At 41.5% G+C, this 21,528-nt stretch overlaps 1 protein-coding gene across 4 annotated transcripts in view; it reads right to left on the bottom strand.

Annotated features, from left to right (window-relative positions):
• METTL9 (methyltransferase 9, His-X-His N1(pi)-histidine) overlaps positions 1 to 21,528 on the bottom strand; it is a 58,143-nt gene that overhangs the window by 34,507 nt on the left and 2,108 nt on the right. For all 4 annotated transcript variants that reach the window (XR_004666786.3, XR_010110516.1, XM_034939870.3 and 1 more), the window contains exons 2-3: positions 10,259 to 10,449; positions 5,027 to 5,236 (exon numbers count right to left, since the gene is read on the bottom strand). Coding sequence is in view for 2 of the 4 variants with exons in the window: in XM_034939870.3 (XP_034795761.2) it covers positions 5,027 to 5,236; positions 10,259 to 10,449 (401 nt within the window). In the remaining 2 variants the exon portion in view is untranslated. The remainder of the gene's footprint in view (positions 1 to 5,026; positions 5,237 to 10,258; positions 10,450 to 21,528) is intronic.

The following is a 21,528-nucleotide window of genomic DNA, read 5'->3' as shown; positions in this document are numbered from 1 at the left end:
AAGAGTTTCCAAACATTACTAAGAAGACTACTTTCAGAACAAAAATGTCATCAATTCCCATTCTAAAAAATGGAAATGAATAAAGAAAGGACTATTTGTATATATTAACGCCTTAGCTAAGCAGCCAATTTAAAGACACAAATTGTAAAACACAAATTATATATTTGATTTTTAAAAACAAAACAACAAAAAAAATCTGATGTCTATCTGCAATGAAGCAGAAGCCAAACATCATCAGCATGTTCTAATCTAGAATAATCTCACTAAACCTACCTCAGAATGAGTTTCAGATAGGTAGCCTCTGTGTTGGTAATTTTGGAAGAGAAATATATGCTCATAACAGAAAACGGTGACTAACACTAAGACAGTTAAATCTATACCTATAGAAGCTCAAGTGCATTCTTACTTCTGTTTTGTGATTTTTATTTGTAAACTCACTCAGTTCCACTGATGAAGACAAATTGCTTAGCCCAACTAAAACTGCGTATTAGTCCAGGAATCCTAACAAGTTGTCAGAATTTTCCTTTTTCTAAAACAGTATTTCTAAACCTAGAATGAGGGTATCTATTCAAGTGATTATTATTTTCAAGAAAATGAGTTAATACTTCCAGAAGGATGTAAAATATATTTCTCCTTAGAGAATGATAAAGCAGTCAGGTGCAGTAGCTAACATCTGTAATTCCAGCACTTTGGGAGGATCGCTTGAGCCTAGGAGTTTGAGACCAGCTGGGGCAACACAATAAGACCCCATCTCTATAAAAAATTAAAAATAGCCAAGGATGGTGGCACACACCTGTAGTCCTAGCTAAGCTACTTGGGCAGCTGAGGCAGGAGGATGGCTTGAACACAAGAGTTTGAGGTTACAGTGAGCTATGATTGTGTCACTGCACTCCAGCCTGGACGACAAAGCAAGATCCTGTCTCAAAAAAAAAAAAAGGCCAGGCACGGTGGCTCACACCTATAATCCTAGCACTTTGGGAGGCCAAAGCGGGCAGATTGCCTGAGCTCAGGAGTTCAAGACCAGCTGGGCAACACGGTGAAACCCCATCTCTACTAAAATACAAAAACTTAGCTGGGCGTGGCAGCGTGCACCTGTAGTCCCAGCTACTCGGGAGGCTGAGGCAGAGGTTGCACAGTAAGCTGAGATGGCGCCACTGCACTCCAGCCTGGGCAACAGGGAGAGATTCTGTCTCCCAAAAAAAAAGATGCCTTGCCATCTCGGGTTGGGAGAGCTCTAAACTTAGGAAATAAGCAATCTGTATTTTGATAAATCCTAAATAAAAAATGAAACACTAACAATATAAAGAAAACTTACTGTCTTGCTGTAAAAATCAAAACCACATCCTTTAGTTTTACAATTGGGTTTTCTGGCATAAACAATGACAACTTGAGAATACAAAGGAAAAACCTGGCCATTTTCTGTTTATTGACCTATTTTTGAAATGCAGAAACTTTGGCTGGGCGCAGTGACTCACACCTATAATCCCAGCACTTTGGGAGGCCAAGGCGGGCGGATTGCCTGAGTTCAGGAGTTCGAGACCAGCCTGGGCAACACAGTGAAACCTTATCTCTGCTAAAATACAAAAAATTTAGCTGGGTGTGGCGGCATGCGCCTGTAATCCCAGCTACTTGGGAGGCTGAGGCAGGCTAATCACTTGAACCTGGGAGGTAGAAGTTGCAGTGAGCTGAGATTGTGCCACTGCACTCCAGCCTGGTGATGGAGCGAGACTTTGTCTCAAAAAAAAAAAAAAAAATTACAGAACCTTTATTTAAAAAGGTGTGTTTTGCTCATGCCTGTAATCTCAGCACTCTGGGAAGCCAAGGCAGGAGGACTGTTTGAGGCCAGGAGTTCAAGACTGGCCTGGTCAACATAATGAAACTCCTGTCTCTACACACACAACACACAAAAACACACACACACACACACACACACACACACACACACTCTCTCTCTCTCAAATTAGCCAGATATGGTAGCAGGCACCTGTAGTCCCAGCTACTGAGGAGGCTGAGGTGAGAGGATCACTTGAGCCCAGAAGTTCAAGGCTACAGTGAGCTATAATCACGCCACATGCTCTAGCCCAGGTGACAGAGAGAGACCCGTCTCTAAAAATATATATATATTAATTAATAAAAAGCCTGTTTTTCATGGCCCAGATATTGAAGAGAAATAGAAAATAGCTCTAATCTCAAAAGGAAGAAAAAAATGTAAAATTCAGCTGAAAGTCTGCCTTGCCATCTTGGATTGGGTGACCTCTAATCTTAGGAAATAAAGATACTACTTCCTCATTAAAACCTCAAACTGCACCAATAGTCACAAAATTTACCACTTTTGTGAAAATGTTTTCACTTCATACTAATATTATGAAAGGAATGCCAATCAGTATGAATTTCCCATGCAGGTCAAACTGCAGATTTTTGGCTTATGTGCTGTATATTAGGGAAAAAATTAAACCAAGTATTTTTTATGTGGTAGATATCTTTACATACCATGTACACTCCAGATATATTACTAATTTCAAACATCTGAAGTTTCCCTGAAAATTCCATTTAGGCACTTAGCATCAAAGCAAAAGAAGGCTGGGGCGGTCAGTCATCTGAAGATGGGTTTAACACCTTCCTCTTCGACCCACTTCAAAGCATGGATTTTTTTAAGTGGGGGGAGGTGGAATCAGATTAGGAATTCAGCCTGACTTAAGCCACTGTTATAACAAAGGTCAAAGCATTCTAAGTTTTGAAATGCCGAATTAATCTCTAACTGAAGGAAAACATGTCAATTATCACCATGCAGACCCACCAGAACCTTATCTGAGACAGCTTGCTAAAGCTAAGGGGCTTTCAAATCACTCAGTTCAAACTCACACCTTCCTTATGTCTCTTCCTATAACAACCCTAACAGCAATTTAAACACTGACAGTGATAAGGACTTAAACAGTTCAAGCTAGGAAGGTCGATCTCCCTAAGCTGTAACTCAACTTCTAAGGCGTAGCTGTGCCTGATTATACCAGAGACTATACCTATTCCTTTCCTTCCATATAAAAATCCCACAGAGTATCTGTTCACAGAAATCTTCCCTTCTCCAGGCTAAAAATTTCCATGTTTTGCAAATGCTCAAACCGGTCCTGCTCCAAAAGCTACACTGATGCTCTATCTCTAGGATTAATCTGTAAAAGTAGAAACATGTGGATAGGAAAGTGAGTGATTACATAATTTCTTCTCCTTTCTTTCTAAGGCTAACCAGACTTCCAAAAATATCACAGAGAAAGGCTGACTCCAGCTCTACCTCCCTGATTCTGCACTGAGCCAATATATAGAAATCTCCCAATCAATAAATCATACTGAAATAAGAATACCCTTCTTCCAGCCGGGTGCAGTGGCTCACGCCTGTAATCCCAACACTTTGGGAGGCCAAGGCAGGCAGATCACAAGGTCAGCAGTTTGAGACCAGCCTGGCCAACATAGTGAAACCCTGTCTCTACTAAAAATACAAAAAAAAAAAAAAAAAAAAATTAGCCGGGCATAGTGGCATGTGCCTGTAGTCCCAGCTACTCAGGAGGCTGAGGCAGTAGAATTGCTTGAATCCAGGAGGTGGAGGTTTCAGTGAGCTGAGATCACGCCACTGCACTCCAGCTTGGGCAAGTGAAACTTCACCTCCAGAAAAAAAAAAAAAAAGGCCCTTCTTCCTAGTCTTTCAAACTCCAGATGACCTTAAAACCAAGATTAACACTGATGACTATAAACTAAAAGCAAAACAAAACAGAAAATAGCAAGTATTGTCAAGGAGTGGAGAAACTGGAACCCTTGTACTACATTGCTGGTGGGAATGTAAAATGGTGCAGCAGCAATGGAAAAGTATTGCAATTCCTCAAAAAATTAAACCCAGACTTAGCCATGTGATCCAGCAACTCCACTTCTGGGTCTATACCCAAAAGAAGTAAAAGTAGGGGCTCAAGTAGGTATCTGTACACCCATGTTCATAGCAGCATTATTCACAACAGCCAAATGGTAGAAACAACCCAAGTATCCACTGACAGATAAATGGGTAAACAAAATGTGGTACATGCATACAGCGAATTATTATTCATCCTTAAAGAAAATTTTGGGCCAGGCGCAGTGGCTCACACCTGTAATCCCAGCACTTTGGATTACTTGAGGTCAGGAGTTCGAGACCAGCCTGGCCAAATAGTGAAACCCTATGCCTACTAAAACTACAAAAAAATTAGCCAGGCATGGTGGCATATGCCTGTAATCCCAGCTACTTGGGAGGCTGAGGCAGGAGAATTGCTTGAACCTGAGAGGTAGAGGTTGTAGTGAGCCGAGATCGTGCCACTGCACTCCAGCCTGGGTGACAGAGCAAGACTCCGTCTCAAAAAAAAAAAAGAAAAGAAAAGAGAAGAAAATTTTGGCCCATGGTACAACATGAGTAAACCTTGAAGACATTATGCTACACGCGATTAGCCAGTCACAAGGAGCTAATGTATATAATTCCTCTTATACGAAATACCCAGAATAGTCAAATTCATAGACAAAGTAGAATGGTGGTTGTCAGGGGTTACGAGGAGGGAAAAATGGGGAGTTATTGTTTATTGGGTACAGAGTTTCCGTTTCGGAAGACAAAAATTTCTGGAGATGAATAGTGGTGATGATTATGCAACAATGTAAATGTACTTAATACCACTGAACTGTACACTTAAAAATAGTTACAACAGTAAATTCTATGCTATGTGTATTTTACCACTACTTAAAAAAATTTTTTTTGAGAATGCCAGATTCTGATTAGGGAAGAAGTCCCTTCTTCTGATCTGCCTTTTCCAAGTTGTCTTTCGCTAGTGCTTTTCTTACCTATAGTGCCAACCCCTCTGCTCCGGAAAAATACTGCTACCAGAAGATTATTTCTCTACATTTCCAGTTAATTATGTATGAGATGATTTTTTAAATTTCTAATCATGGGAGATCATTTTTTATTCATATCCTTTAAATAATATACTTTCAAGAAGAAATGCATCTAAAACCAAGAAAATTATACCTGTATTTCTTTTTCTGAAGCTGCCATATCATAGTTTCAGAAAGCTCAGTGGCATAGATTTCTTCAAAATGAGGGCTCATGATTTTTGTGACTTCTCCATCTCCAGCACCTAAATCAAGAAGTCTGTGGGTTTTCCAATCTGGATTAATTTTAAGCAGTCTCTGAAACTGATCTGGTGAAAACACAAACATTGAGCCTCTTCCTAGCAACCTGAAAGAAAAAAAGGACAAAAATGGAAGTGTCTATGCAAATTAAGCACCCCTCACATACACACACAAAGTGAATATAGTGATTCAGCACCAACAACCATAATCACTTATTACATGGTTAAGATTTTTTTTTTTTTTAGACAAGGTCTCACTCTGTCACTCAGGGGGGAGTGCAGTAGCATGATCTCGGCTCACTGCAACCTTCGCCTCCTGGGTTCAAGCGATTCTCCTGTCCCAGCCTCCCGAGTAGCTGGGATTACAGGCATGCACCACCACACCAGGCTTATTTTTTGTATTTTTAGTGGAGACAGGGTTTCACCATGTCGGCCAGGTTGGTCTCGAACTCCTGACCTCAGGTGATCTACCCACCTCGGCCTCCCAAAGTGCTGGGATTACAGGCATGGGCCACTGCGCCTGGCCTAATTTTTTTTTTCTTTTTTTTTTTTGAGACAGAGTCTCGCTCTGCCGTCGCCCAGACTGGAGTGCAGTGGCACGATCTCTGCTCACTGCAAGCTCCGCCTCCCAGGTTCATGCCATTCTCCTGCCTCAGCCTCCTGAGTAGCTGGGACTACAGGCGCCCGCCACCACACCTGACTAATTTTTTGTATTTTTAGTAGAGATGGGGTTTCACCATGTTAGCCAGGATGGTCTCGATCTCCTGCCCTCGTGATCCACCCGCCTCTGCCTCCAAAGTGCTGGGATTACAGGCATGAGCCACCGTGCCCAGCAAAGATATTATCTTTTATGTCATTTCTATGATTAGAAGACAAAGTTAATAAAATAAGAAAATGCCTCCAGATACCATTTGTCTTTGGAGTTGCAAATAATGCCCCAAAAAAGCATGGGAGGAGGGAAATAAAAGGTGGAAAGTGGAAAGGATGACAGGGGAAGGAAGAAGAAATAAGTAAGAGATGAATGTGAAGAACTTAAGTCAAAATAGGAAGGAAAAGTGGAAGGAGTAACAGAAAACATGTTTATCAGTTGAAAAAGATGACAAGCTAACACAGCCAGACCACAGTAGCAGAGAAACCAAACAGGAAAAAAAAGTGATTTCAAATATGGAACTAAACCATGGATCAGGAAAAAAGAGCTTTAGTATAATAGATTTTTAAGAGACACTAGAGAAAAGAGGGAAAAGAGTGGTCCTTGTGATGTCGGTTAATATGCATTAAAGTAGATTCGTACTTATGTCAGTTTATATGGTTACAACTGTCTGGGTCCTATTATTTCTAAAGGTCCTAGAAAACACTCAAAACCATAGTGATGCCTTTGAAAAAAGAGACTGAGGGGAGTTTAACTGGAGATTGAAGAGAACCCTCAGAAAAGCAACTATAGGTCCAGCCAAGTCTCATGGAAGCATCACTCTGGATAATAAAACGCAATCCCTATTTAGGACTTGTTTTCTAGCTCTGAAATTCTAGTTTATCTAGGACAGGGATTCTCAACCCTCCTTTAAGCAGCAGAACCCTTTCCTTAAATGAAGTGGAACTCACAGATAACATTAGATCCTAAGAGAGCTGCTGCTGTTCGAATGAGGTTGGGAGCCCAGGAGCTGTGGCCAGCCCACTTCTAGGCCTTTCTCTGCAGCCTGAAGCAGTTCCTGAGGCACTTCCTCCTCAGACCCTAGAAAACAGTTTGGGGACCACTGGTCCAGGAAGTGGCAGGGAAACCTGTTCTGTACTGCTGCTCTCTGGAAACAATCATAAGGTACAGAATGTTTGCTGCTATACAGTGACTGGAAAGATGCATGCAACACGGTGCCCAAGGTAAGACCAGTTTTAGGAAAAAATACAAATAATGGAGTTCATGTAACAAAGTCCCCCTTCCTTTTCCCATTAAGGCCATAGGAGAGTTTAACCAAGTTTACAGTAAATCTTCTGCCCCCATAGAAATGCTAAAAATTTGGAGAAAGACCTCAGAGACCACTAAACGTGATGCTACCGACTACAACTGCTTACCAAAGAAAATCACGTCTCATAAAAGACAAGTTGTTTTAATCCTCAATTGTTCATATATTACAGTAAGAAAATAAGCAAATCTGAACTTGCTGAAGTAGCTGTACAAAATTTAACACAGAAACCAGTCACAGCAGAAAGAGGCTACTGGCAGCACGGCTGAGGGGAGGCGAATTTCAAATACTGATGCTGACTTGCCACAGGACCAAAAGTAAGTCACAAAATAGTTATTTTGCTTAAATTTTCCCAGAGCATGCTTCCCAAGCCATCTCCTTGGGATGTGAGGAATCTTGACATGATAATTATAAAATTCTAGAACAAGAGGTCACCTGAGCTCAGAGCTCACAAGTTCATCTGACTGGTCTACATTTATAGGCACTAGAGGCTGGGCATGGTGGCTCACGTCTGTAATCCCAGCATTTTGGGAGGCCGAGGTGGGAGGATCTCTTGAAACCAGGTGTTTGAGACCAGCTGGGCAACATGGTGAAACCCCGTCTCTATAAAAAATACAAAAATTAGCCAGGCATGGCGGCATGAGCCTCTAGTCCCAGCTACCTGGGAGACTGAGGCAGGAGGACTGCCTGAGCCTGAGGAGGTCAAGGCTGCAGTGAGCCATGATTGTGACACTGCACTCCAGCCTAGGCAACAGAGCGAGACCCTGTCTCCAAAAAAGAAAGAAAGAAGGCACTAGAGAAAGAGGGGAAGCATTGTCCTATTTCGAAAGAACATTAGCAACAGGGGCTCTACAAAAAGATTAACACTGTCAAAAAATAAATCAAAATCCATCAAGCCCAGTGTTTATCAACCAGGATTGATTTTGCCCTCTAGGGGGCAATGGGAGTAGACAGGAGAGTTTCCAGTAATCACAAGGACCTGGGGGTACTACTGCCATTTAGTGGGCAAGGCCAGAAAAGTTAGACTTCCTGCAGTGTGGGGGGCAGTCTCGTACAATGAAAAACAGTATCACCTAAAATACTGAGCCCAATACAAAGTTTCCCATAAACACAAACCATGAAGAGATATGACCCTCTAATTTGGGTTTAACTTTAGTGTTTAATAACCATCCTAGGTTCTCTGGTCACAATCTAAGTTCTCTCTAGACTTAAGAGTCTACGGAGAGATGTGCCTCTTCCTTATAAAATAAACTCTGGAACATCTACTAAGTCTTTCCTTACTTGGCCTTCTCCTTTCCAAAATAAAGGAAGTTTGATAAGTATCCTAAGGTAATACAAGACAGTACTACAGTAATGATTTCTGTGAGAGATGGCCACCTGTAGTAATTATCTCCCACTGCCATGACCGGAAAGTACTGATGGGCCCTAAAATTTAGTTTTTAGCTGAGAATGGGACACAAGCCAAGAAGGATTGAAAGCAGGGTGGGTATCAGAAGGAAAAAGCAGAAGAGTTTTAAGTAAGGGAAGCCAAAAGGGGTTTATTAACTGCATTGCCTCTTTGATCAAACTGTGAAATTCTAGAGCACGGAATTTTAACCAGGGTCTTATGGGTAGAGGAAAGGGGAAATAAAAGTTTGAAACCCCCAAAATCATACACAAAATGTTGAATGTAAGCACTTTTTGAAGAGAGGATTCCTACCTTTTATCACTTTCAAAGAGCTACAGGACCCCAGAAAGGATAAGAATCTCTGCTACAGTGACTCATCTGAATTCCAAAGGAAGAATAAATGGTATAGAACAGAAATTCAATATAACCAATTTAAGGAACAAAATGTCAGACCAAGTTGTATCAACTCAACCACCCATATAAAAATAACAACTGTTTGCCAAAGCAAACGTATGGCAATTTCACATAAACAATGAAGAAAATCAACTGAGAAATCTTGAGAAATGGCTTGCGGTGCCTGAAGACATATTTAAGGACCAGATGATACACTGGGGATCCAGTCAGTCAGTAGAAACTGGCTCCAAACCTCAAGGGAAAAGAAAAGTGGGCCCAACCAGTGGTTTGAGTGGTCCAATGAGGCTTCTTAACCATTGAGCCTGTTGCTTTTCTCTTTGGCATTTTAGATTCTAGGTCCTTAGGAATGCTTGAAAACATGGCCAAGAAAGGATTGAAAAAAAAAACCAAAAAAAACTCCTAAAGCTTTTTCTATGGATTTATATGAGGGAACCACTCTGGGGACAGAGAATTCCACAATAAGTTCATAAAATTCTGGTGAACCTAGACATTATTTAAGAACAGATGCAGGACTCTTCACTCAAAATAAGCCATCATCCACTGTTGGGCTGACTAATTATATCTCCCAAAAAAAATTTGCCACTGCGAAGTATGTTTAAGGCAAAGATCTTACTTTTCAGCCTAAGGGCGTAAAGCCCTCAGCTTCAGGGCTTGGTTCCAGGAGTCTTGGTACTTTGTGGTCCAGAACCAGCAGCATTCAGCATCACTGGCATCATCTAAGAGCTTGTTAAAAATGCAGACTCTCCAGGCGCAGTGGCTCCCACCCATAATCCCAGCACTTTGGGAGGCAAAGGTGGACGGATCACTTGAGGTCAGTTAGAGACCAGCCTGGCCAACATAGAAACCTCGTCTCTACTAAAAATACAAAAATTAGACAGGTGTGGTGGTGCACACCTGTAATCCCAGCTACCTGGGAGGCTGAGGCATGAGGATTACTTAAACCCGGGAGGCGGAGGCTGCAGTGAGCCCAGATTGCCACTGCACTCCAGTATGGGAAACAGAGCAGGACTGTCTTTAAAAAAAAAAAAAAAAAAAAAAAAGCAGACTCTCAGACCTAGCCCCTGATGTACTAACTCATAATCTGCATTTTAACAAGACCCCCAGGTGATTCCTATGTACATCAAAGCCAAGAAGCACTACTGTAAGTAACTCCCGCTATGAATAAACATACTAATGAGGCTGTCACGTTATGGTGAATTTAAAGGGCAGAACCACAGAAAGATAGAACGCTGGACCAACTGCCAAGGTTCTGACTAGTAGAAGTATTGTAGCTCAGGTAGTCAACATGCTGAACAAGATAACTTTTCTTTTTGTGTTTTTCCTTTTGTAAACCTAAGGATAAAGAAAAAAATAAATGTCCAAGATTCACTTACCCATTGATAGATGTTCTAGACATAAACAGGCTAAAAACAGATGACACAAAAGAATGATATAATTGGATAAATAGCCAGCCCGATTTCTCAATGCTGTTGTTTAAGAAGATCTGTGTTCCTTGATCAAGGTAACTCTGAACAAAGACAGCCTGGAGTGATTCGCATAATTTCTCTCTGTTGCACACATACCACTAAAAAAAAAAAAAAAAAAAGAACAAAAATTAAAACACACAACCGAAGTGTCACCTAAGAAATCCAAAAACAAAAAACCAGAAGACTAAATCAAATCTAAGATTTCCAAATATTACCATCTCATGATACTCTGAGAATAATCATTTCATATACTCATATAACCTATAAAATATAAAGTACTTCTTCAGACATGACTTCTCATTTAATTCTCTTACAGCCCTCAAGGTAGGTAGAGTGGGTGAGGGAAGGGTGGAGAGGCTTTTGGGTCATTCAGCTTAGTAGGCAGCAGAACCAGACCACAACTCAGGCACTCGGACTCCCAGCCCAGTGCTTCAGTCACTGTACCCGAGATTTAGAAAGCTCTGCTGGCCTCTCTTTCACTGAGATTCAACATCAGAAGGCAAACAGCTAGCAGCATCCTTGTTTTTAGACAAGAAAACAGTCACATAATCCAATGCCTTAACTCAAAATCACCAAACAAACCCAAATAGCAAAGTAAGCAACAGAATTTAACACTCCAGTGACCAGATTAAGTTGCCTTTCCTCTTGTGGACTATGTAAAAGAGATCTTTAGAAATCTTGAGGTATGCTTTACAAATAGGTCACATGACATTCTTACAGAGGGAACATGTGCTCAAGAAAGATTAAGAAGTTACTTAAGGTCATACTGCAATCAACGAGAAGACCAAGTAGTAACATGCTAAGAACCAGATTTCCAGGAATTGGCTCTACCCAGAATCCACATTCTAGAACAAAATTCAAAAAGCTTCACCTGTAGATGAAATTTAATCTTTCATAATAAATGAGTTAGCATACCAGAGAGGTGGGGAAGCAGACTGTACATCAGCTTTAGCGTCAGCCCCACAATCAAGTCCCGGCTCTGCCCTTCCTATGTGAGCTCAGACAAATCACTTAATCTCTCAGCCTCCATTCATTTGTAGACTAGAGATGTCACTGGGGTCTATATATCCTGGCAGGGTACGATGAGGATTAAACAAGATAATGTAGGCAAGTCCTCAACATAATACAAAGCACATAGTGAGAATCCTACAATAATAATAGCAATGAGATTCCTCTAACATAGCCTGAGAAATAAGAATAAGCCCCTTAAGTACAGTGATGAAACTACAAAGTATATCAATTATTATTAACCCATTATCTGCCATGAAACACAAATTTTTCCCAGTCAATTGGCCAAGAGTAATTTGCTTCCCCTTGACAAATACGACCTTTTATCAGCAGTAGACGTCCCATAAGTGCTTGCACAATTGGTAGACCAGCTTTACAGTCATCCTAAGCTTACTAATGTTCAGTGAAATCTTAAGTAACATTCCTGATGCTAACGTTAAAAGGAACTAGTTACAAATCAACACAAACAAACAGGCACATTAAATTTCAGAGATTAATCATTTTACAAACTCTGTTCCCTAAACTGGGTAAACCAAGCCTTTCCAGTTGTGGACTGATTTGTGCTAATTTGCCACTTCATCACAGTTATCAAAACTGCTTGGACTTTATATATAAAACTGTTTTTATTTTTCCTACTCTATATGACAAGCTATGAAGCTTTTTACATTCACTGCCTACATTTTTTTCCCTTGGTCTGAAAATGTTCTTGCTTAATGATTTTCTAATTCTTAATACTTATTGTGCCTGAAGTTATGCTCCAGTGCAGGTCATAAACCGTTTTTTATTATACTCATGACCTCCTGGTGCACGTTCTGAACTCTGTAATATGGAGGCCACTCTGACTTTTATTTATTTTTTATTCTCTGAAATGGCTAATCAAGATGAAAGCCATCACCTTGATAATAGGCAATCAGGTACATTTTATTAATGTGGATGAGAAGTCATTCAAGTGAAACAGAGGAGCTAAGAATTCCTTGGCATCCACTTGTAAATGGACTAGAACAACAATAGATTCTGACTTCTAGAACCAAGCAGGAACTGGCACCATTAGCTGCAAATAGTGCTTTCATGCACCAAGAGGAAAACTCAAGTTTTTAATAGCATTTTTCTCAATTCATCAACATTAACACGTGTGGTTGAACCCTTACTGTCACACAGGTCTTTCTGGAAAGAAACTGCTTATTGAACAGAATGTGCTACAGAACAAAAATAGAGCAAAGCTCTTCTCTTTAAAAAGAAAGGTGAAACGTATGTCCTTTCTGACCATTTGCATGACACAAATGTCGATTTCACAGCAGCATTGTCAGAAACTGCAAACAAGTCAAATGTCCATCAAATGGTGGATAAGCAAGATGTGATAATAGATTCATATAAAATAATAGCATGTTCTGCCATACAAAGGAATGAAGCACTGCTTCATGCTCCAGCATGGATGAACCTTGACAACATTATGCTAAGTGAAATAAGTCAGTCACAAAAGACCACATACTGTGTAATTCCACTTACGTGAAATGTCTTGAATATGCAAATCCAGAGATAGAAAGTAGACAGTAGATTGTGGCTGCCAGGGGCTGGGGAGCTGGGACAATGTGGAGTGGCTGCTAATGGACATGAGGTTTCTTTTTGGGGTGATGAAATGTTCCAAAATTAATACTGGTGATGGCTGCACAATTCTGTGATTATACTAAAAATCAATGAATTGTACTCTTTAAAAGGATAAATTTCATGGTATGTGAATTATATCCCAATAAAGCTGTTTTTTAAACACACACACACACCCCTCCCTAAATATGCAGGTGGCAGTTAGATCTTCCAGAAATTAAAAGTGGCCTGAAAACATAAGTAACCTAGAAAACCTCTTAAAATGCAAATTTTAAATGCAAATCTGATCACATCACTACCCTGCTTAACAGGAATCTTAGGATAACATCCAAAATGCTTAATATGGCTTATAAGGCCCTGCACGATTTTTGTTCATTCTGTGTCTCCAGCCTCACCTCATGACATTCCCTACCAACCCATGACCCCTGGACCCTCACTCCATCACACTGCTCCACCCCTTCGTTCTTTTTTCTGGAAGGCCCCTTTCCCGTGGCTGTCTCACATGGTATTTGCTCTGCCCCCCAACATTTCCCACCACCTAACCCACTCTCTCTTCACCTGGTTCGTTCAACTTCAGCCTAAATATTTCCTAGGTATATTTTCTTTTCGAAGGAAAATATACCTACGAAAGGCTAGGCTAGGCCCCCTGTTCTAATACCCTTTCATACATCCCATTTGTCCCTTTGGTAATATTTACAATCTCTGAATTGAGTAATTGTAGACAATCGCATGTTCAGTGCCTATCTTCCCAGGTAGACTGAGAGCTTCATAAAGGCAGAGAAAATGAATGGCTTCAGTGCCTGGCACAGATACAAACAATAAATGTTCATCAACAGGCAGCCTAAACAGAATTTGGAGTTTCTAACAAAATCCTAGAGGAAACATAAGGATAACCACAGAGACCGCTGCCATGGGGTTTCTGTCAATTTCTCAAAGTCTGCAAGGCCTTGCTTAAACCTAATTTTGCAAACGGTGGTTACAGCTACCCACTCACCACAAAATTGCATTACCACAAGCAAGGAAGCAAGCAATGAAGGAAGACACCAACTGAGCACCTATCATGCACCAGGCACCAAGCCATGTGCTTTACATTTCATTTACCACCTTGCAATTTCTGAATAAATGGGAAGCATAGGGTCCCTAAGCAGCTCCAGCTGATTCAAGCTCCTGCTCCAGGTACGTGTTGTTTTATAAGCGTTTCTTTCAAAGAAGCTTCTCTTCACTTAACTCTACCCAGTGTGTCTGCTAAAGAAAAGAAAGCAGGACTATCCTGCCAATTAAACTGAACTACATGTGTGTAGAGAAAAGACAATCTGGTCTAGATAATAACTAAAGTCCTGTAAGCCAGGGTTTCTCAGCCTTCACACTACTGACATTTGGAGCTGAATGATCCTTTGTTATAGGGGCTGACCTGCACATTGTAGGATGTTCAGCAGCATTCCTAGTGCCTATCCATCAGGTTACAGTGGCACTACCCCAAATGACAGCCCAAAATGTCCCAGGCATTGCCAAATGTCCCCTGGGAGGCAAAACTGCCACTGCTTGAGAACCCATACATAGCCTTACCCACAAAATGTCACTGTACTGACTCTCCAGTAGTGTTTCCCACTATCCCAGCCTAACTATGGTCTAGGGACTCCAGCTGACTGAATTAAAAGATGGACTCACTGGCCTCAGAGAACTTACATTCCAGAGTGAAAATAAAATCAGAAACCAAGGGAAACAAGTAATGTGACTATGATCTTGGCCAGGAGCTTCAGAGCCTTAAAGGAGCAGTCACCTTGCCCTTAAGGTGAAATACCAAGGACCAAGGAGAGAGAAAATCTGCAGGAACCCCTTTAACCCAATGGGCAGGACTCCTGGTTTCACCTCTCTCCAAACAACCAGCTTAGATAAAAAGCTACGCTGAGCTCGCAGCACTGGGTGGCTTGTCTGTAGGCGCCTGTGTACTTTCAAGCAGGTGAGTTCTTTGTGTTTTTTTTTTTTTTTTTTGAGACGGAGTCTTGCTCTGTCGCCCAGGATGGAGTGCGGTGGTGCGATCTAGGCTCTCTGTAACCTCTGCCTGCCGGGTTCAAGCGATTCTCTCGCCTGAGCCTCCCAAGCAGCTGGGATTACAGGCACCTACCACCCCGCCTGGCTAATTTTTGTATTTTTAGTAGAGACGGGGTTTCACCATGTTGGCCAGGCTGGTCTTGATCTCCTGACCTCAGGTGATCTGCCTGCCTTGGCCTCGCAAAGTGCTGGGATTACAGGCGTGAGCCGCTGCGCCCAGCCGCAGGTGAGTTCTTTAAATGTGTGCTCCTTAAAGACTACAGAGACAAAGGTGCACAGGCAAGAACAAAGTACTATGCCCGTTAAATTCACACACTGACAGGACTACATGCCCACTCTACTGTGAGGCTGGACTCCTTGGCTGGAGCCTACCATGTCTGAAAAAGCGTCTTATTAGCATCTGCCTTTAAAGCTCACTCAAATGTTGTTTCATCTAAATAAACAAGGGAATCTTTTAAATGACAAATTCTAATCAAATGAGAATGATTCCATTCAGTCATCTGCTGATGCCAAGTACAGAACAGGATGTGATATCTAAAAATTACAGTAAATAGCAATATTCTCCCTACTGGCAACACAACTGCAAAGATACTAATAATTGGCCAGGCAGTAAACAGCCAAATCAGGTGGCTGCCAGGCGTTTTGAATGCATGTCTGACAGTATTCGCCAACTGAAGTTATTAAATATTAGGTCATACTGTCTTAAAAATTTCCTGGCTGGCTACGATGGCTTACACCTGTAATCCCAGCAATTTGGAGGCCCAGGTGGGCAGATCACTTGAAGTCAAGAGTTCAAGACCAGCCTGGCCAACATGGTGAAACCCCGTCTCTACTAAAAATACAAAAATTAGCCAGGCGTGGTGGCAGGAACCTATAATTCCAGCTACTTGGGAGGCTAAGGCAAAAGAATCACTTGAACCAGAGAGGCAGAGGTTGTAGTGAGCCCAGAGTGTGCCACTGCACTCCAGCCTGGGCGACAAAGCAAGACTGTCAAAAAAAAAAAAAATTTCTCATTAAGCCCATGAACTCCTCCTAATATTTATATATAACCTTGGTTGATGAATCACTCGTTCAAAGTAGGAATGCAATTTTCCTATAAAATTAGATTTGCTAATCAGACCAAATATGGTTAAAAGTTTTTCTGAAATTATTTTTGGAGTTTATCAACTAATCAAATATGTGATATACAACATATCCAAAACACAACATTCCCAAAATACAAAGGATTTAAGCACACTAGCAGAGTCAGAAAGTAATTTTAAAAACTGACTGATTTTAGATGATGTGGTATAATAAAAAATACATATTTGATCTTTGTCCCAGGTTCCGATAGAGAGTTCCTAAAACCCTTGGGGAATCTCAGGGTAATAAGAGTATCTTTTGTATGCTAACAGGATGACTCCTGATAGGGGTGGGAGACCCAGACAGCTTCAGGATGGGGACCAGGATGTGGGTATAAGGTTCAAACTTTCAGCCCCACCTTCCAATCTCCAAGGATGAGAAAGGAGTTGAAGACTGAGTCTAATCATGCCTATGTAATGACACCCCTAAACTATGAGGTCCTGGGAGCTTTTAGGTTGCTGAATACATTGTTATGATGGTTGAGTGGCTCATCAGAGGAAAGAGAAACTCTACACCACCTCCCACACCTCACCCTATGCACCTCTTCCACTTGGCCGTTCCCCAATTGTATCCTTTGTAATAAACCAGTAAACCTAGGTGGTTTATTATTATTATTATTATTATTATTTTGAGACGGAGTCTCGCTCTGTCGCTCAGGCTGGAGTGCAGTGGCGCAATCTCAGCTCACTGCAACCTCCGCCTCCACGGTTCAAGCGATTCTCCTGCCTCAGCCTCCCCAGTAGCTGGGATTACAGGCACGTGCCACCACGCCCAGCTAATTTTTTTGTATTTTTAGTAGAGACCAGGTTTCACCCTGTTAGCCGGGATGGTCTTGATCTCCTGACCTCGTGATCCACCCACCTCAGCCTCCCATAGTGCCAGGATTACAGGCGTGAGCCACCGCACCCGTAAGTGTTTTCCTAAGTTCTATGAGTCATTCTATTATAGGAAATTAGGGGGTGGGGTGGGGTAGGGTGAAGGTAGAGTTGTGGGAACTCCCAAATTTGTTCAAGGTGGACAAAAGCACTGGCAGCCTGGGGACCCAGGACTTACAGCTGGCCTCTGAAGTGAGGGCAGTCTTGTGGGACTGAGCCCTTAACTCTGTAAAGCGTGACCCTAACTCCAGGTAGTTAATGTCAGAACAGGATTGAACAATTAAACACCCACTTGGTGATGGAAAATTAGAGAATGGCTGATATCAGGAAAAAATGACAATACATGTAAGAATCTTTTTTCAACTTTAAGCCTTAAAAAAAGCATGCACAAACCAGATAAAGGCCAGAACTTCAAGCAGCTGTCTTATTCTCATCTAATTCACAAACTACAAAATCTTCAACAAGTATTGTGCACACAGCTACCTAACTTCAGTGTCTACACAGAGGCCTCACTAGAATGAGGGCAGTTTCCTATTCAGAAGGCAAGCCTAGGCCAGGAGCAGTGGCTCACGCCTGTAATCCCAGCACTTTGGGAGACTGAGGCAGGAGGACTGCTTGAGGCCAGGAGTTTGAGACCAGCCTGGACAACATGGCAAGACCCTGCCTCTACAAAAGATTTAGAAGCTACTCAGGAGGCCGAGGCAGGAGGATGTACTGAGGCCAGGAGTTTGAGGCTGCAGTGAGATATGATCAGGCCACTGCATTCCAACTTGGGTGACAGAGCAAGAACTTGTTTCTCAAAAAAAAAAAAAAAAAAAAAAAAATGAAGGCAAGCCTATTTTTACCACCCCTCAGACAACACAAGGTTTACCAGGAGGGGCATCATAAAGCAGCAGAAAATGTGTTGCCTTGAAACCAAAGCTGGGTGCAAAGCCCAACTCTATCATCCATTAACTCTGTGCTGGTGAGCAAGTCTCTTCTCTCTCTCAGCCTCACTTTTCTGTATGTAAAGTGCGGATGATACCACCAACCTCCAAGAGTTCTATGTGGACTACTGGGGATAATATATTTGAAGTGCCTGGCACACAATAGAAGGCCAGTAGCTCTTCATATTTCCTTCCCCTTTCTCTCCAAGGCAAGGGCTGGTCAGAGGAGAAGTACAGTTCAAGGGAATGCCTAAAAACCAAACTGTAGGTCTAGGCATCCAGCCATTCTCAAAAGAAATGGGTAATCAAAGACCCAAGGCATTCAGGGCTACCAAAAACAATCAGAAAAGCTCCACTGCTCAGGATCTATGAACACAGAATCTTTTCTAAGTTGGCCAGACCAACTCCATCAACAGAGCTTGACAGCTAAGGATTCAAAATTCACATTCTAAGATTTTACAATGCAGTCAACTCAGTCCAGACATTTCACCATGCACACCTTGCATTTAAGCACAGCATAGGCGTAAATATTCAGACCATTCACCATTTTCCCACAAACAATATAAACTCAACCCAATAACCTCTTTATGTGAGATTTCAATGTGTACAGTGACAGGCACCCTCATATCCATGAGGGGAATCAATTAAAACAGATTAAATGGCTTCAGCTTTGATTTAATAACCAATTACTGGCAATCCTCATTGCAAATACTAAATACTCACTCCCCGTAGGACAGGATAATCCTAAAATTTTAACAAAGCTTCAGAGGGTCTACACAACAGAGCTTTTTACTGGAAGCTATTAGGGTCTTCTAGGGCACCTTCAAAGGGAAACATAAAGACTCCTGGTATATCCAGCACAAGAAAGAGATTCTAGTGTTCTGTGAAACTGAAGCAAACACTTGGGGTTTCAACACAGATTATGAGGAAGGAAAGAAATCCTTTCTGAAGTCTCTTTGGTATTCAGCTGCAAAGGCCTCCAGACTCTCGAAGGCAGTTCAGAGAAGGACGCCAATCCATCAGTGTCTGTCCGGCTTAGCTGGCTGACTATCCTTGAAGCATTGTTAACTCATGCCTGACTCCAGTCTGCCTCCACAGGGTAAGTGAGGGGTAAAGGGACAGGAAACACTCTGTCCTTTAGCACAGTGTTTGGCTCTGGCTATGCTGTCCAAGTATTTTTTCATTTGGGGGAAAAAAAAGGATTTTAATTATTTCTTGAATTCTTCATCACTTGTGGCATAGCGCAGTTCTGAGCTTATATAAGAAAGTGAAAAAGTAAGTCACAAAAACATACACATACTTGCAATTTTAAGTTACAACTTAATAATTCCGGATATTGAATGTTATCTGTGCTTTTAAAAAACCTTGCAGTATGTCACCTGGAGAAATCGTTGTGGTTTGGTTCAGCGAGTTCTATAACAATTTTTTCACTCCATCAATTGAGAAGCTACTGAACGGCTATTATTACCAAGAACCTGGGGCCTAAGGGTCCTTTCAAAGTTTCAGTAGCTCCATAATAGTTGCATTAACTTTAAGCACTAGGTGTAATGCATCAAAAAGAATAGATCCTAAGTTTTTTGTTGTTGTCTTTTTAAATTCTGAGTCTGCCGACATTGAAAAGTGACAATATCTACTAGTTTCTCACTGCCTGCCTCTATTTCTTCCCAGTGAGTCAATCTACCCACCCTGCAACCTGTGATTAAGAATATGCTGTTGGAGGCTGGTTGCAGTGGCTCACTCCTGTAATTCCAGCACTTTGGGAAGCCGATGTGGGAAGATCACTTGAGGCCAGGAGTTCAAGACCAGCCTGGCCAACATGGTGAAGCCCTGTCTCTACTAAAACTACAAAAATTAACCAGGTGTGCTGGCACGTGCCTGTAATCCCAGCTATGGAGAGGCTGAGGCACGAGAACCGCTTGAACCCAGGAGGTCGAGGATGCAGTGAGCTGAGATTGTGCCACTACACTCCAGCCTGGGTGACACAGTAAGACCCTGTCTCCAAAAAAAAAAAAAAGCTGTTTGTTAAGGAAGCTGGGAATTTCTCTTGGAAAAATTCTTTATTCTGTAAGAAGCCACGTAGTAAATGTTTTAGGCTTGCAGGCCATACAGTAGCAAATATGCTGCTGTTGTAGCCAGGGAGCTCATAGACCACAGGTAAATGAATGTGGTAGTTCTCTTTCAATAAAACTTTATTTGTGGGCTGGGTGTAGTACCTCACGCCTGTAATCCCAGCACTCTGGGAGGCCCAGGAAGAAGGATCACTTGAGGTCAGGAGTTTGAGACCAGCCTAACCAACATAGTGAAACCCCATCTCTACTAAAAACTACAAAAATTATCTGGGCGTGGTGGTGTTCACCTGTAATCCCAGCTACTCGGGAGGCTGAGACATCAGAATTGCTTGAACCTGGGAGGCAGAGGTTGCAGTGAACCAAAATTGGGCCACTGCGCTCCAGCCTGGGTGACGAAGCGAGACTCCATCTCAAAAAAAAAAACACTTTATTTGTAGACACTGAAATAAATTTGAATTCCATAAATGAAACTTCATGTATTACAAAATGTTATTTTGATATTTTCTTGGTAACCATTTAAAAATATAAAACTATTCTTATTTCATAGGCTGTAAAATAAGTCTGTGAGACCAGTCTGGCCTCCCAGCCACTTCCCTGCTCTAAGTGAAACCCTGCTTCTTGCTTGCCCAAAGTGAAACATAATCCCAGTTTTGAAGCTAGCACACCAAACCAAGTTACTAAAATGGCACTGCTACTACAGTTTTAGAGCAGCTTTAGCCCAAAGGAGCCTTGCCTCTCCAAACTATACTAACAAAATAGCCATTTTTAACGAATAAACATTGCCCAAGATCTCTCTTTTAACCACAGAATCCTCCATCATAATTCCTTAATAAAATAACCAGAAGGAACACTTTTGCTAAGTATGGTTCAATCAAATCCACAACGCTACTTTTATGCAACTCCAAAAGACCCAGATGTGGCTGGCTATGGAACTCACACACCCAACTGAACACTTAGAAGACCTTGTATAAAACTATTAATCTGAAGGAGGAAAAACAGTTACAGTTACTTCACAAGCAATGAAGTTATAAGGCAAACCCAGGATCCTGGAATATTAAGTGGAAAACAAATTATCAACTCCAGCCACAGTGCAGAAAGGACAGTTTCCTACTTTATCTCATGGTGGTTTCTACACACCTTTCTTCTGTTCCTTTTAATCTTTATTCATGCACGATTATTTTCATAATATGAATGTATTCATGTCAAAATAATGTCTGGATTCATTATTCTAAGGAAAAGAGCTGACCCATCCCCCAAATATTCAGAAAACACCATATTAAGTCTTCACCCTAAAGAAATTATCTGCTGAATTGTTAGTGAAGGGGTACACACACACACACACACACACACACAGAATATAAATACGGTATCTGAAATAAATGTATCTGAAACCAGTATTAGTTTTCATTAGAACTTAACAGATTCAGCTTTTAAAAGGTACAATCAGAAAGTATCCTCTGCTGGGAGATATTCTGAGGCTATGTCTACAGCTGCAATTCCGCCTCCATACAAATCACAGTGTT

This window comes from Pan paniscus, chromosome 18 (assembly GCF_029289425.2).
Source record: "Pan paniscus chromosome 18, NHGRI_mPanPan1-v2.0_pri, whole genome shotgun sequence".
Classification (NCBI taxonomy): Eukaryota; Metazoa; Chordata; class Mammalia; order Primates; family Hominidae; genus Pan; species Pan paniscus.
Note: the sequence above shows the minus strand (reverse complement) of the source record. Positions and strands in the feature narration are given on the sequence as shown.